Source organism: Eufriesea mexicana, unplaced genomic scaffold (genome assembly GCF_001483705.2).
Source record: "Eufriesea mexicana isolate 0111107269 unplaced genomic scaffold, ASM148370v2 scaffold10344, whole genome shotgun sequence".
Classification (NCBI taxonomy): Eukaryota; Metazoa; Arthropoda; class Insecta; order Hymenoptera; family Apidae; genus Eufriesea; species Eufriesea mexicana.
In genome coordinates, this window is record NW_016918030.1 from 385528 (window position 1) to 401901 (window position 16374).

Consider the following 16374-nt stretch of genomic DNA (forward strand, 5'->3'; position numbering starts at 1 on the left):
TTTTTACGATGATTTTCTGTTCCTCTTCGAGAAACAGAAGACCTAAGTATACGCACGATTATTAACGCACTTTGCGAAAGAAAGTTGGCATTTTCCGTAATTTTTTAGAAGGCTGGTTTTATAATTGTTATACTATATGTAAAATGAGTCTAACAAAACGTTGCCTCGTGTCCTCTAATAGGGGCATGTCACATGCATATCATTCCTCGCGGAACAAATTAACTATAGGTGTGAAAAATCTATATGTAAATATATCTATGTTGAAAAACATAATTATTATTGGTCTGTTAAATTAAATTGTTGTATTGATTTAATCACCTTACCTTCTCGTAGCTATCAAATATTCAACACTTATCGACTGAGTAATATCATGTACAAACTCTTTCAAATTTTAAAAACAGTTCCAAAATTTTTAATAAAAATTGAACCATGCGATATATATTTTTTTTTTATTCGTTCAATATATTATTAATCTTACTAAATTCGTAAGTTCTAAAACGAAATAATAATAGTTAAAGTTTAGTGTAATATATTTTGTTTATGTTTAATCTTAAGTTGAAGAATGTTCAATGAATTGAAAGGTTATCAAAGCACTAATTCAAGTTCTATGCTTATCAAAGAATCATTGTGTGAATCAGAATTTCTGCGAACCGGGTCGCCACTGTCGCTTTCATTCGCAATTCAGTGACGAGAGAACACTTTTTAAAACCAGCTGACAAGATATTACGTCAGTTAGTCTGCAGCCGTTGCCATTGTGCGTACGACGTTAGTTTCGTTGGTTATGACGATACGTTAAACTCGTAATTTCTTTTTGACTATTTCAAATACTTTATTAAATCATGTCTGTCATTGATGAATATTACATAGTCGTCCTTCGATTAGTGAAGGAAGCCGGTTCGGTAAGTGACATTTTCTTTCATGAAATTGAGAAAAGTAGCCGGGCAACTTCTTTTATGTTTCGAGTTATTCTTGGCCGATAAGGGACTACATTTATTGATTTTATACGCAGGTTCAGATTTCAATCAAGTTATTAATCAACAAGCACATTGCTTTCATTCTACATATAAGTTGTTCTGTCTGATGTTATTTCATATAATACGAATGTGATATCGTTTGATATTCAATGATGAATTTTAGTAACTATTTTGAAATAATTTTGACATGCTGTTAATCCTGGTATAAAATTGATCGATGCATTGATGATTTAATGCAAAGAATTATCTTTTTATATATGTATATATAAATACTGTGTGTCGCTTGTCAATTTTTCAAGATAGATAAATAATGTTGCTAATTCATAGACGTAAGCGTGTATTTGTTTGGCTTTCAAGCAACAGATTCATTGAATTGGATGAAGTGTCATCTCTGTTATGTTTCATATTATGGTAATTCTGTACGGCTTCTATAATTTATAACCTATAATTTTTAATGCTCATATTATAAATTAAAATGTATCTATAAAATCACATTCCCAATTCAACGTTTCACTTATTTTTATCTTTCAAATAAATAGACTTAGGTACATAATATTTAATCATTATTTAAATATGATAAGATAAGTATAGGAAAATTTGTCACAGAACTATTGCCTAGTCATAATTTTGTTTATAAGAAAATATTTGCGATTTTTTATGTATCTATTCTTACAACAAATATTTTATTATAAAAATGCTTCTAATAAAGTAGATTTAATTTTAGATATTCCTTTACTTGAATTCTTTCATTGATTTAAATACATAACAAGATTTAACAAATATAAGTGCTGTATCAGTAATAATAATAATTACTTTTTAATTCTAAAAGACGCTAATGTAAAAACTCATGTTATTTTATTAATACTGACACCTCTAACTCCGTAATTAAGAACTACTCGACAATTTGCTTAAGTAAAATCACAATTTATTTTATTCACGGACTTTGTAGATCGTGAGAGAAAAAATTAATCAACCTAAGGATGCAATGATGAAATCTTCCGAAGTCGATCTCGTCACTGAATGGGATCAAAAAGTCGAAAATCTGTTGATGCAGGGAATATCATCCAAATTCCCAGATCATAAGTACATTTACTATATGTTCAATAATATGTCATTTAATATTCATGTTTCATTATTATATATGTAAATATACATTTCGAACTATTTTATTTGAAATATTTGAGTTGATAGATCTCTTCGATACAAATTTAGTTAAAAATATTTTGCAACCTTTTAACTTTATTTTACATCTTAATAATTTCTTTAAGTCCTTAATAAAATTTTTAAGTCGAAGTCAATTTAAATTATTAATATAAAATCTCGACTAATTTTTTTTTTATTATAAATTGCTCTCCGTTAAATTAGAAAAAATAATGAATTCAACAGATTTCTATTTAACCCTGTCTAATCAAGCATTTGACACGCTGTATTCTTTCTCAACTTATTATATGTGTCTCGAATAAGTTGCATAGGATCAGATCTACCACGAAGGAATTCGCCATGGTCAATGGAATTTTCCATTCGCAGAACTAATGTAGAGTGTCTCAAACCTTTATTTAATATATTTTTTCCCTCTACAGAATAAGACAATAAAATTTCTTTTCATGAAATAAATTAAGATTCATTTCAATATTCATTTAGAAATAAAATTAAGAGAAATTTTATTGTAAATTTTGTGATTAGCAATATTATTTGTAATATAAAATTTTAATAATAACAATATCGAGTTTCTAGTAAAAAATTATATTTTTGCAGATTTATTGGTGAAGAGACGAGTGCACTTGGGACTAAAGTTGAACTCACGGATGCTCCAACATGGATCATTGATCCGATCGACGGCACGATGAACTTCGTGCACAGTTTGCCCCATACTTGTATATCAATTGCACTACTTATTAACAAAACCACAGAAATTGGTATAGTTTATAATCCAATTTTAGAACAATTGTTCACTGCACGTAGAGGTCAGGGTGCATTTCTAAATGGAGCCCCTATTCAAGTTTCGGGGGAAAAAGGTGACAAAAATTAGTAGATTCTTGTATTATAAGTAGAAATCATTTTTGAACCTTCTTTAGTAGAAAATGTATTAAATACTTTAATTATTTTGAATATTTCATTTGCATCTTTCCCTTAAAATTTCTTTTTTCGCAGAATTACGTAAAGCGCTTGTAATGATGGAAATGGGTACAAGCAGAGATCCAGAAAAAGTGAAAATTGTATTGGAGAATGCAAACAACCTCACTCCACTAGTTCATGGGTAGATTATATACTTATTTCTATCTTTTATTTTTTTTAATTTATTCTATATAAACTTGAATATTTATTTATATTACATATTCTTTTAGAATACGAGCCTTAGGATCTGCAGCTCTAAATATGTGTATGGTTGCTTTTGGTGGAGCGGATATTTCTTTCGAGTTTGGTATCCACGTTTGGGATATCGCAGCTGGTGATATCATCGTAAGAGAAGCTGGTGGAGTGTGCATAGATCCAGCAGGTAATTTGATATATACATATTTCCATTTTGGTTAATATTATTCTAAAATATTTTTGTTCACAAAGAACATTCCTATTTATTTATGATATTTAATATTGTGTAATTCTAACGATATGTTGAAACTAAAACTGTTTTTGCTTTTTCTTTACATGTATATTTTGTTCCTAGGCGGACCATTTGATATAATGAGTAGAAGAGCCTTATGTGCGTCAACAATGGAGTTGGCACAAGAATTAGCCAAAGTATTAGTTCAGTATTACCCTGAACGTGATTAAAGATTATATGGAAAGTAACATAAAGAGATACCTTCAAAAAGGGACCTTGTTATACACGTGAATTACGTACATGTTTCATGTATATAAAATTCTGTATTACATGCATTTTTCTTTTGATAAGATTAAGTTTTGATAGTAAAACACAAATCATGGTGTTATCATTGAATTTATAAGCATTTAAATTTATGAATCAAAACAGACATAGCTATTTCAAAATCTATTTATTATGGTACTTACATGGATGTTTAAGATAAAAATCGTAATATGTTTAAAATATGAATTTTTTGTTTGACGTAAATTACATGTACATTTGGTAAATAATAAATAACAATATTGTACATTAAAATAAAAGGTATATGAATGCTAATGTAATATGGCTTTTATTTAAATATAATGTGGTAATAAATTTAATTGTACCACTATACAAAAGTATAATTTATTCTCATAATTATTCTCGTCTTATATGCTTTACAGCTTATTTGTTGTATTAAAATTATTTTCACGAATTATTTTTTTTTTAATAACCTGAAAACTGAAAGCCGCAAATATTAGTATTATGTTTCTTTTAATATCACCTATACTTACACAATAATAAACACAAAAATTACATTCAATTTATTCACAGAATATTTTAAAAAATTTGACGCAATTTTCATTCTTTTGTACATATATACCTTACCTGTTCAGATACTTACGCTTTTGTTTATCTCAACGAAATTTTATGACAAACCTTCCTGTTGATATAAATTTATATTATACATTTGGTGATCCTTTTTGCGATAGACATCATATTTATACAGTTGCCAAGCTGCTGCTGAGAGAATCTCACCCCATTTTCCTTCATCATCACGTTTTCCACCAACTGATTTCATCTCTTCCTTTGCCTCCCCTCCTCACAGGGAGGGCTACAAGTGAAACATTACCAAATAGCCAATTAGAAAACTATCAGTTAGTCTAAGTTTTTGTGTATTCATTTTATTTCTGTATTGAAATGTGCCCGAAACATCTAGCTTCCCCTTTTTATTATTTAAATTGAGCAAAATCATCTCTTTTAATCCCTTACATTATCAAAAAAGACTAAAATATTTATGTTTTAGGTAAAATAATACTAAAATAATGAAATTTTAATATCTAACTTTTTGTTAATTATCTTTAGAAATATAATTTTGCAATTATACGGTAAAATAATGTATATAATGATTTAAATACGTGCAAAACAAATTTAATCTGCTGAGAATAAAACATAAAGGATGCCCGTTTGAATAACTTGACTTTGTTTTACGATACAATTATGCAGGTATTGATTTGCAATATTATGTCGTTTAATGAGAAACGGATATGCTAAATATCCCATAAGGCAGTCCCCCATGAATACCTTGCAACGGGATCGGCGTTAAAAGCCCATGAAAGGTCCACCCGCACTTATCGATGATTTGAATCGAAGACTCATATCTGAAACATAAGCAATCTCGTACAATATTGTCACATAAAAACCATGTATACCATGAACCATTCAAACAGCATTGACGTTCTGGCGTATCTTATAAATATTAAATAACGCAATATTAAATAAAAGAGGAAAAGAAAACTTTACGAAGCTAACGATACAAAATCGCAAGCTACTATGATGAGTCTGTTGAAATGAAATATAAATTTTTATATTTCTATGTGACTACATGTTAATGTTAAGCAGTAAATAATTTTCGTTCTATGTAATGCAATTCGAAATTTCTATTTCTCAGTGCAAATATATACATTATTTTTTCATATTCCTTTACATCAATGACTAAATAAATGCGAGTTGTCAGATGTGAAAACGATTATTTGTAATACTAACAGTCGATGGTGATCGAGTGTTAACACAATAACTTATTTTTCCAGCACTTCCTGAAATTACAAGTTGTCTACCTAACGTTTCGTTACTAGATAAAAAAGAGATTACAGTCGATTTGTTTTTCTTTATATATAATTATTTATGGAAATACGTTGCGTACACGTGCCTCTATAATTACGCACGAGCGCGCGATTAAGACTGAAAATATAAAATACAGGGCTTGTTTCTCATTCTGATAAGCATGTGTCGTTTTATTTCAATAACCTACTTACTATACAATTTGTATCTTCCTTGTCAGTACAAGTTTCCTTGTTACTAGACTTCGATGCCGTTCGTGCATTTGCGCACGACGACACAGAAGAACAAAAAAAGTTCTGTGTTCGTGAACTATACGATCAAATTCGTAAAAGTTTTACAATTTCGCAAACACGGAATTCTTCGTCGCGAATGTAACGCATTATCATTCATTTGTGATATAATAATTTATTACGAGTTATCATTTGTTAAAGGAATTCGCGCCTTGAAATTCGAAAGATTGAGAAAAAGAAAAATACTATGTACCACCATTATGCTAAGTATCGATGGCCAGTTCATGCTGAAAGAGGCGGTCACTTCTCCCAGTTTTCATTTTCATCCACGGAAGAATATCGATTAACCACGTATATTCATCAGGCCTCTTCTTTTAGTATTCATCATGTTGGATTTATTATTTTATAGCTGCTGTGCATAAAGAAAGAAAAGAAATAAACCAAATCTAAGCTGTTTCTATTGCAAAAAAAATTGACACGAAAAAGAGATTTTTACGCCCTTTGATACACTACACTGTTCCGAGCTGAGTACAAACATGTTGTTTTTATGATCGTCGATAAATGCATCAACGGTGAACTCCAACATTTTATTCATCGTTTGTAGTGGTTATTAATTAATATAAAAATATTGCACTCTATTGACCTGCAATAGTTATCATTAATTAAATAATGCAATTCAGATTGATAGAGCACAATATGTGATTTAAATAATTTTTCGTTCCTCTCGTTATGTACGTATTTGTGTCTTGAAAATATTCTCTTGCTTTACTCGTATAGAGTGAATGAAAAAAAATTTTGCGCCGCCTCTTTCTGCTAAAACGGATATACGACATTCGATATAAGGAGACACCGCACTATGTTAGTAATGCTTTTATGATGTACAACGAATCGTTAGCGGTGTCGTTTCAAACATTCTTTTGCAAAGTTACGTCAATGAATTCTCCGATGTGGAAGGACCCCGGGCAGGGTTACCTAGATCTTTTCTTGTATAAATGGATGCGCCAGAGCGTGGTTCACAGTGATTCTCTTTCCTGCATCCAACATCAATGTTCGTTCCAAAAGATCCTTTAGCTGTCCAACTTTTCGACTTTGTTCTGGTGGTAAAGAATTTCCACCTAATTCTGCGCTTAGATCACGAGTGGCAGGTAACGTAGACATCACTACAACTTTCTCCTAAAAATATAGGTGTTAGCAATTTTATCATCAACATGTTTAATTAAAAATATATATTGCCATTAGATCACTTACCACACGGCAAAAGAACAAGGTCGGAAAGAACAGTAGAAAGACAACTTACCCGTTCCGTGACCTTATCAACTTCATGATACAGGAAATTGCAGTTAGAGTCAAAATGTAGGTCCTTGAATGTGCCTTTCCTAATCAGCTTATTAGGCATTTTGCCTTTTAAGTCCATGAAGAATTTCAACATTTGGTTGTTCGTTTTGCCCGAGAACATTATTTTTCCCGTGTATAATTCGTATATGGTGCATCCCACAGACCACATGTCAATGCCGAAATCATATGGTATACCAAGAACTAGAAAATGTCAATGTTACTTGCACAATACGTGATAATTATTATTAAATCTCTATAACAGTGGAGATCTCCCCAATGTAGGTTCGATCAATGTATTAGAGCTGTCACATAGAATTGCTATTAATGTTTTACAAAACAATGCGACTAATATAATCTAGCCGCTATAAAATTTCATCTGTTCGTATCTAATACGTACAGTATTTTCAAATCGTTCATGCCATGTTTTAAAGGGCATATTATTGCACGGCTATTAAAAGCTGGTTTAAAGTAGAAGAGTGATGAGTAAACAAAAATTAATCTCTTGAGTTTTAATGTCAATGTGAGCTTTTAATTAAGAAAGATAAAGATATAAAAAGAAAAATATATATACATATACATACACACACAAATATAAATAACCCAAGAGATTAGTAAAGTGTAAATACATATTTATTTTGCAATAAAAATAAACAATACTCACTAATTTCAGGTGCTCGGTAAAATCTTGATACCAAATACGGTGTTATCTCATTTTCATGAGCATGGGACGCTGAGCCGAAATCACAGAGTTTCAGTACTAACTTGCTTTCACTGACTAGAATGTTATCCGGTTTAATGTCAGCATGTAGAATATTTGCACGTTTTAATAACTTGAGAGCAAGGAAAAGTTGTTGCGTATACGACCTTACCGCTTTAACATGTAAACCAACGTCTTTTCCATATTTTTTTAATACCTAAATAAATTTTATTATATAATTATTATAATACTAAATACATTAATATGATATACACTAACCTCTCTTAAATTCATAGCCAAAGGTTCAAACACCATACATAGGTGATTTTTATGAAAGAAGTGCCTAAAAAGTCGCAAACAATGAAATCTGTCTTCTGGATCTGCATCATTAAGTTTTCTAAGAATTTCTAATTCTTTAAGGCCAGTTTTGTGCCTAAAGAAAGAAAAAAATGTTGATGATTTTCAATAAAGCAAAAAGATATGATTTTATATGATTGCAATATTATATGGTATACTTACATTATTTCATTGTTCCTTATAATTTTCACAGCAACATCTAAATTGCCCCTAGCAGTATCTCTAGCTCTTACAACATTACTGAATACACCCTGACCAGTATATCCATAAACAACATATCGAGAATCTAATGTTTCACCCACACGTACCCTAAAAATAAATTTATTAAAAATAAGAAATGTATTACAAATGACGAAACAGTACAAAAAATATAGTATTTTACCGATAATATCCTTCTGCATCATCCCAATTATCTGTTAAACTTGGATTATCTGGCCCACCTTGTCGTTTTCCTTCGACTGTGGGACTCTAAAAAATTATTAGTATTTAAAAATAAATATAAATATAAAACAATAAGAAATGAAAAATGTTATAGACATACATTAAAATCACCAATATTGTCTGCCTCAGCAAACATGTCCCATTCATTAGACTTTTTCGCATTTTGTTTTTCTTCTTGTTTAATTTTTTCCATTGGTTTCGCATCTTCATTTTTATCAATCTCTTCTGGTGGGGCATCTTCAAACCTAGATTTTCTCTTTTTAACTTGTGGCGACTTTGGTTTTTCAGGCAGTGGTGGGGTATGACTCTCTGATGTGGATTCGTTATTATTAGATGGAACTTCTATTGACTTTTGTGACACATTTGAGTGACTTTCAGAAGGTGGACTTGCAGGAACGGCATTAATATCAGCCGACATATTTGAATCTTCATTTGGGCCACCCAGCCTCTGAATTTGAATCAAAGTTTATGGTTATTTTGTAGTATTAAACAAGAGCGCTTACTGGACTACAAAATCAACAAACCTTTAAAAGTTCTTCTCTTTGTTTCCTTCTACGTTCAATAATAGCTTCTTCATCTTCTTCTTCTTCAATATCAATGTCTTTGATATCTTCTTCACTTGAAGTTTCTGAGTGTTCTACTTTCAGCCCTTCTGATAAAGAATCTTTATATTTATCATTACGTTCTCTTTTACCATTTTTCTCTCTATCCCTGTCATGTTTATCCCGATCTCTTCTACCTCGTGAGAGTGACCTAGAGCGTTTATATCGGTCATTTCGATCTCTATCCAATCTACTTCTAATAGGGCTACGAGATCTTCTTGTACTTCTTGAACGCTCTCTGATTCTATCACGGTTTCGACTGTCTCGTCGATCTCGCATATCATTCCGATCGCGACTACCTCTAGCATCTCTAGGCCGATCTCGACTAGTATGACGCTCCCTACTGTCTCTTTTATCACGACTATGACGGTCTCTGCTCGTAGGTCTGTCTCGACTACGACGATCGCGACTAGCCGGTCGATCTTTACTGGTATGACGATCTCGACTACCGTGTCTGTCTCGACTAATATGTCGGTCTCGACTAATGTGTCGATCCCTACTAACATGTCGATCACGACTGATATGACGATCGCGACTAATATGTCTGTCATGACTCACATGTCGATCACGACTGTTTTGTCGTTCTCGGCTTTCTAATCTATCACGACTTTCGCGTTTAGATTTATCGTTTTTATCCAATGATTTATATTCATTGCGAGATCTAGAATTATGATGGTCTGTATCTCGTCTTCGTTCTTCTTCTCTGTAATCAAATGTTTACAAAAATATTCTAGTAAAATTTAGATTTCTTACAGTTAACTTACCTTCTATCTTGTTCTCTTTTACGTAATTCATCTCTTTTAATAGAATCTTTACGCTTATCATCTTCTATCCGTCTTTTATTATCTTCCTTACGCGAATCCTCTCTGTGTCTATCACTTGTTTTCCGCACTTGACGATCGTCTTTTCTACTATCATCTCTTCTTACTTCCTCTTTAGTACGAACTTTTTCTTCCCGCCTTCTTTCTGATTCTCTTCGTTTATCTTTATGCTCCTCTCGACTCCTACGGTCTCTAGTCATGTCTACCACTACACGTCTTTCAGGTTTCATTATTTTTTTGCGTTCTCTACTACCAGACTTACTTCTAGCTCGTTTCTTAGGGGGTATATTGTCATTTTCACTATCATCCTCTACAAGTATAACATCAGGTGTTTCAGCAGCTTTTATTTCATCTTGATCTGGTTCTTTTTCCTCTTTTTCAGATTCATCCGAAAGATATTGTACTAAACACGCTTGTAACCGCTCCTGTATAAATGTTATAATATGAATATATATGTTTTTCAAAATTTTGCAAGATAAGGAATTATACCTTTTGTTTCATTAATTCTTCAAGGTCGATATCATCTTCAATAATAGTACAATCAACTTCATCTGAATCTAAATCTACTAGTTTTTCATCCTCACTCTCTTCAGTAGAAACCACTTCCAATAAAGAATTTTTTACTTTGCCATTTACACCTAAATCTTTTTGAATTGCACGTGATGTTTTATCATCCAATGATCCATTTTCAACTTCTCTTTCTTTTTTAGGTCGTTTATGTTTCTTATGCCTTTTCCTGAAATGTGATATTAAAAATAAAAAATGCAACTAGGTTAAATAATAAAAAAAATTGTATATGCATATACCGTTCTTGCCGTTCTATTCTCCCATCTTCTCGTTCAATTAATTTATCTTTCTTATGTTTATGGTGTTTATGTTTCCTTTTCTTTTTCTTTCGTTGGTCAACCAACATGTCGGATTCAGAATCTATAGTAACCATGTCTCTCTTAGACTCTATACATTCTAAATCTGATGTACTAAAATGTAATCAAATAATTAGTTATTATATAACAAATGATTAATATATATTGTTAATGACTCATAGAATTTAAAGATTAACATATAATAAATAAGCAAAAAACCTTGTTTATAATAATAGTATATGTACTAAATTTAAACATATACAATTTTGCAGAGAATAAATTAACATCATTATTTTAGAAACTATATTATGGCTACTATTCTATAACGTCTAAACGTCAATTGAAAAAAGTTAAATACAGTTCATTACGAAATACTAAAATTACGAGACACAAAAATAGGTTATTTTTTCAATAGATTTTCACTGAAGATCACATTATATTAAAAAACACTTTGCAACAAATTAACTTACTTGTTGTGCAATATAATTAAAAAATTGAGGTATATGTTAAAAATATGCTAAATATATTTCGAAAATAAACAAAAGTCTTAATAAGTACATACGATGTAAACAGAGTAGCTTATACATCCTTTTATATATCAAAATCAAAAGTTCCTTCAATTGCATAATAAAGTTCATTGAATTTTTTGACTTACCCCATGATAAGAGTTTGAAAATTATTGTTAAGAAAAAACAATAGAATCACTTCACAAAACAACTACACGCACACATGAATTCTTTAATGGGCCGCCATCTTATATGTTCGATCATGTTATTTCGAGATATCTCGATGACATATTGAACTATCGATAAGGTAGAATAATTTCCGGTTGTATATATTCATAATGTGCGAAAGTATGTTCAAACGATTTCATTGTTTATAACTTCACTTCATTATTTTTTATTAAACTTAAACTAATTTTATTACACCATAGTAAGCTTTTGTTATTCAGCAAGTACTATTTCAATTTTAGTTTAAGAATCATAATAGTAAAACAATATAAGGGAACCGGAATAAGGAGCCAATAGATTGCATTGTCCAATAAATTTAAAGTTTTTAAGCGATTTATGATTTTGGACTCAAAGCTCGCGTTAGATAACTGAAACATAGAATGCACGAAGAGGTCGTCTAAAACCATATTTGTATTTGCTTCATTGATATTAATAAACATAAGAGACATTGTTTGATATTCTACATCGGTACTTTAGCATATGGCTATTTCAAAGATGAAGTATATTCCCGCGTCAGCAATGCATAGCTTGAACAACACTGCCACCTTCTATCCCATGCCGCAACGAACGTACCGATAACACGCGGTGGAATATTTTCGTACGCATAAGTGAAGTTTTCTATGTTTCGATGAACGTTTCGTGAAGTTGTGTTATCACTGATAGACGTTTTAATTGTTGCAACCAGTGAAATATTTATTCAAGAACAGTAATGCTCAGTATCAGTTGTCATTTCGAAACATTAGAATTGTAGGTTACGTTCACAACATTGTCGGAATATTTACCAATGGGCCACAGCAAAAGACTGAAAAATTGAGAAAACTTTAACAATATCAAGAAATCTAAGTACCAACATTTGTTGCATCACAATATATCACATGTGGAATACAGTGAGGTTAAATAGTACATACATAAAGTCATGTGTAAAATCAAGTGACGCAAATCGTATAAAGATATTACGTAGGTACACAGTCTCGATTATAGGTTCTAGAATAAAATAAATTTAGATGATGTTCTCTTATAATAACAAGATATGGCGAATGCAGTAGGATTGAAAGGTATGTTGTGTTCCTGATCTGAATAAATATTGATATCAGTGATCAAAGTCACTGATCATCGCTAATTTGTTAAGTTTCAGAATGATGGAGCTGCAATATATAAAGAAAAGAGAGAAGTGAAAGTGAAAGCTGTGAGAAGAAGAAATGCATACTATGTGGAATCAAGAAACATAAAAAAGATAGCACATGTATCAACAGAAATAGATGTGTGGCATCTACATATAAATATGAGGACCATTGAAGAGATGGAGAATGAACAACTGGTAATAGTTATGAAAAGTAAATGTAAATTGAATATAGAATGTGAATGTTGCTTTAAAGCAAAAATCCGTAGAAACACGCATAAGAACTTGGAAACTATAAAAATAGCAGGAGGAATGGAGCTATGGCACATGGACTTGGTTGGAACAATAAAGACAATTTCAAAAGGAGATAAAAGGTACATCTTATCTATTGATGACATAAAAATATTGGTAACATTGAAGGAAAATCAATTTGTCAAGAAATTGAAAAGTTATATGCTGAGACAATGGAGGTGAGTTTTTGGGACAAGATCTCCAGGTTTGATTACATGAAAAAGGAATAAAACATGATTTCATTCCAGCTAGGAAACCCTCAGTGCAATGGAGTTGCTGAGAGGAAGAACAGATCCATTACACAGATGACAAGGGCAATTATGATAGATTCAGATTTGCCAATGTATTTTTGGGCAGAAGCAAAGAGTACAACTGTCCGTATAAAAAATTGAACAAAGTTAGCTGACCATCAAGGAACTCCTTATGAAGTTTAGCAGGAGAGAAAGCTAAACATAAGGTATATGTCAAGATTTATTAGCATTGTCTATAGGTTGAATAAAGAGGATTTAGTACACAAATTTGAGTCAAAAACTTACAAAGAAATATTTTTAGGATATGTGCCAAGTATTACATACAGAACATACTGAACATACTGAAAAGGACCAGGTGAAAAATGAATTTAATGTGCAATTCAATAAAACAATGTGGGTCAGGTATTGAAGAATGAAGACGAGAATAGACATAAGAAGAATGATAAATTAGAAATTGTTGGATTCATGGATTAAAACAGGCAGAAAAATATTGGGACATATATCTTACTGATATATTAATCAAAAAAGGGTTACACCAGTCCAAGGAGAACCCATGTTAAATTTGTAAAGTGCAAAAGCTTAAATTTCTATACTGTGGAATACACTTGGATGGTTATAATAGTAAGGAATCAAGTATGTGAAAGGAAAACCATGGAGGCAATAGAATGGAAAATGGATATTAATATTATTGGGGGAAGCTGGGACAGTTTTAAGAATGCTGTGGAATGAGAGAATGCAATACAATTTCAACCCCAATGGATGTGAATGTCAGTATGGATGATCATGGGAACAACAGAAGGTGGAAGCTAAACCATTAGCAAGAATTATTAGGGAAACTCATTCATTTGAATGCTTATGGCTGTCCAGACATCGTATTTTGAGTAAGATGTTTGTCATAGTTGAACCATGGTCCAAAAATAATGGACATGAATGGATTGAAGGGGATATTTAGAGATAGATATTTCAGGTTCAGTATTGTCTAGAATTTGAAAAAAGAACAGAAGCCAATGAAATGTGCTGTGCAGATATATAGACTGATATGTGAAGTCAGACTAGAAAAAGAAGTAAGAAAGATTGTAATGTGTGACAGATTGAATGCGATAAATGTAGACAATTACATCTAAGTTCTTACAAAGAAATATGTTAAACCCAATATGTAGTAAAAATTAATAACTTGCTAATTTATCATGTGCCGGATAAAGAAACGAATTCTGATTGTTTAACTAAACCACTGAGTGGTCCAAATTTGTTAAAGAATGTAAAAAGCTGTATGAGGATGTTAAAAGAATAAAAAGTTGATAGGAAAATGTGTTATACTTATTTATGTCTTTTTGTTGTTTTATTTCTCCCACCCTACGTGTCACGTGATTTTCGATTCAGCTATTTCGATCAGCGCCATCTATGATTCTGGACCAAATGATGAGAAAAGTGATAGGAACATAGAATGTACAAAGAGGTCGTCTAATCCTCGTCACGTGGTTAGATAAGGATGGAAAATGGGTAGAAAAAGACAGAAAGGCTCCGGCAAAGAATATTAAGTAATTACTCAATTCTGGCGTGTAATTTATGAACTTTTGTAGCCTTATCGCAAAGCTGAAACCCTGAGCAACATTTTGATGCTACTTTCGTACATAACTTTTTGTTAATTAATGTGTTAAAAATAATTATTTGACGGCGTGGGTAATTTGATAAAAGTAACGACCGAGGATGTTGATAAAAATATTTTATTACGTTCAAAACTAGAAAAAAATTATGATCGAAAGTTATATGAGAAGATGCGCAAGAATATTCTTTTTATAATGAATTCATAAAAGTAAAAAATTAATCACTTGAGAGATAGTTATTAATGAGAAACCATTGAGATATTCGGCAACATTTCAAACACGCCATGGAATAATTATTAATAATAAATTAATTAAAAAGAAATTATTATCGAAAGTTATATGAGAAAGTTCGCCAAGGACATGCCTTTACGATGAAGTCATAAAAGTTCATAAATTAAACGCAGAAATAGTGTAATTTGTTAAATTTCCATAGCCGAATTGATTTATTAAGAACCTCAGGTTCGGTAAGACGAGTACAGATGGCGCCAGGAGAGCATTTATAACCATATTACATGAAGGGCGGAATAAAGATAACAATATATCGATCTAAATAACTAATACACATTCTCTTCCGTTCTTATTATTCGCTTAAGAACCTCATAAAGTTTTCTAAATTTTTTAATAAGTTCAACCTAAGCAGTGGTTTCAATTAGACAATCAGCATTCGCTTCTTTACCTAGCACATTATAAGTCTGGAAGGGTACGCCTTTTCAATGCAAATATAAAAGATCATAAATTAATCACAAAAATTCAGTAATTTGTTAATTTCTCTCTAAGTGAGCAGGAGAGTGCATGGGAAACAAGAAGAAGATTGCAAAAAAACGGGAGAAACATTGTTGTGTCCATCGAGCTATTCCTACATCACGGAAAAGAATGTAAGCCTTTATATAAACCTAACCTTCAGTTGTAAATAAATAGTGTGAGACATAAACTATTGTTTTTTCATCTTTTATTAGTGACAGCAGAACCTGGTTGTAAAGTAATAATATACTGTTGAAATAAACAGGCATGTGCAACAGGGGAAAGATATTGGATTAATGGAATATCATCAACGTAGAGCCATTAGATGCCAATAATTATTTTTTGAGGTAAAAAAAAATTGAAGCAGTAATAGAAATATGTAAGGTATGATATGTCTATTGGTTTCTAGGTCGGCGAACTGAATGACAAGACAGAAATATTTCATGATTAAGTCAAAAGGGAATAAAAGTAATTTAGATTATGGCCTCCTATAACAAGATGTACAGAATACAGTGAGATTGAAAGGTATGTTATATTTTTGTACTGAATGAATATTAATATCAGTGGTTGAAGTCACTGATCAATGGTAATGTGTTAAGTTTCAGAATGATGGTGTTGTGGTAGATAGAGAC

General features: G+C 31.3%; 2 protein-coding genes and 1 long non-coding RNA gene across 6 annotated transcripts; 2 read left to right on the forward strand and 1 right to left on the reverse strand.

The window, feature by feature from the left end:
• Positions 1-748: 748 nt before the first annotated feature.
• Positions 749-3800, forward strand: LOC108553390 (inositol monophosphatase 1). The gene is made up of 6 exons (XM_017908259.1): positions 749-899; positions 1924-2057; positions 2730-2989; positions 3126-3231; positions 3320-3471; positions 3640-3800. The coding sequence occupies exons 1-6, from the start codon at positions 840-842 to the stop codon at positions 3744-3746; spliced, it is 819 nt and encodes a 272-aa protein (XP_017763748.1). The 5' UTR covers positions 749-839; the 3' UTR covers positions 3747-3800.
• Positions 3801-4518: 718 nt separating this feature from the next.
• Prp4k (Pre-mRNA processing factor 4 kinase) lies at positions 4519-11738 on the reverse strand. Of its 4 annotated transcripts, XR_001890626.1 has the most exons (16): positions 11660-11738; positions 10948-11118; positions 10631-10877; positions 10085-10566; positions 9243-10023; positions 8819-9166; positions 8660-8745; positions 8440-8586; positions 8200-8353; positions 7885-8137; positions 7186-7424; positions 6861-7061; positions 6402-6531; positions 6142-6297; positions 5122-5198; positions 4519-4651 (listed from the first exon to the last, which is right to left on the reverse strand). XR_001890626.1 is itself a non-coding variant. In XM_017908252.1 (13 exons), the coding sequence occupies exons 1-12, from the start codon at positions 11662-11664 to the stop codon at positions 6861-6863; spliced, it is 3114 nt and encodes a 1037-aa protein (XP_017763741.1). In that variant the 5' UTR covers positions 11665-11738; the 3' UTR covers positions 5801-6531. The 4 variants fall into 4 exon arrangements, 1 of the variants encoding a protein (XP_017763741.1); XR_001890625.1 differs by having other exon boundaries at positions 6142-6531; XR_001890627.1 differs by lacking the exons at positions 6142-6297; positions 6402-6531.
• Positions 11739-13245: 1507 nt separating this feature from the next.
• On the forward strand, positions 13246-14178 carry LOC108553393 (uncharacterized). Its single transcript, XR_001890629.1, has 3 exons — positions 13246-13325; positions 13395-13603; positions 13699-14178. It is a non-coding gene; the product is annotated as an uncharacterized LOC108553393 (long non-coding RNA).
• Positions 14179-16374: the final 2196 nt, after the last annotated feature.

Coding starts and splice junctions, on each gene's coding strand:
- Prp4k (XM_017908252.1), bottom strand. Junction 10,024..10,084: donor AAAAGAGAACAAGATAGAAG/GTAAGTTAACTG, acceptor ATTTGATTACAG/AGAAGAAGAACGAAGACGAG. Junction 8,587..8,659: donor GATGCAGAAGGATATTATCG/GTAAAATACTAT, acceptor ATTTATTTTTAG/GGTACGTGTGGGTGAAACAT.
- LOC108553390 (XM_017908259.1), top strand. CDS start 840: ATGTCTGTCATTGATGAATATTACATAGTCGTCCTTCGATTAGTGAAG. Junction 3,232..3,319: donor CTCACTCCACTAGTTCATGG/GTAGATTATATA, acceptor ATATTCTTTTAG/AATACGAGCCTTAGGATCTG. Junction 3,472..3,639: donor AGTGTGCATAGATCCAGCAG/GTAATTTGATAT, acceptor TTTTGTTCCTAG/GCGGACCATTTGATATAATG.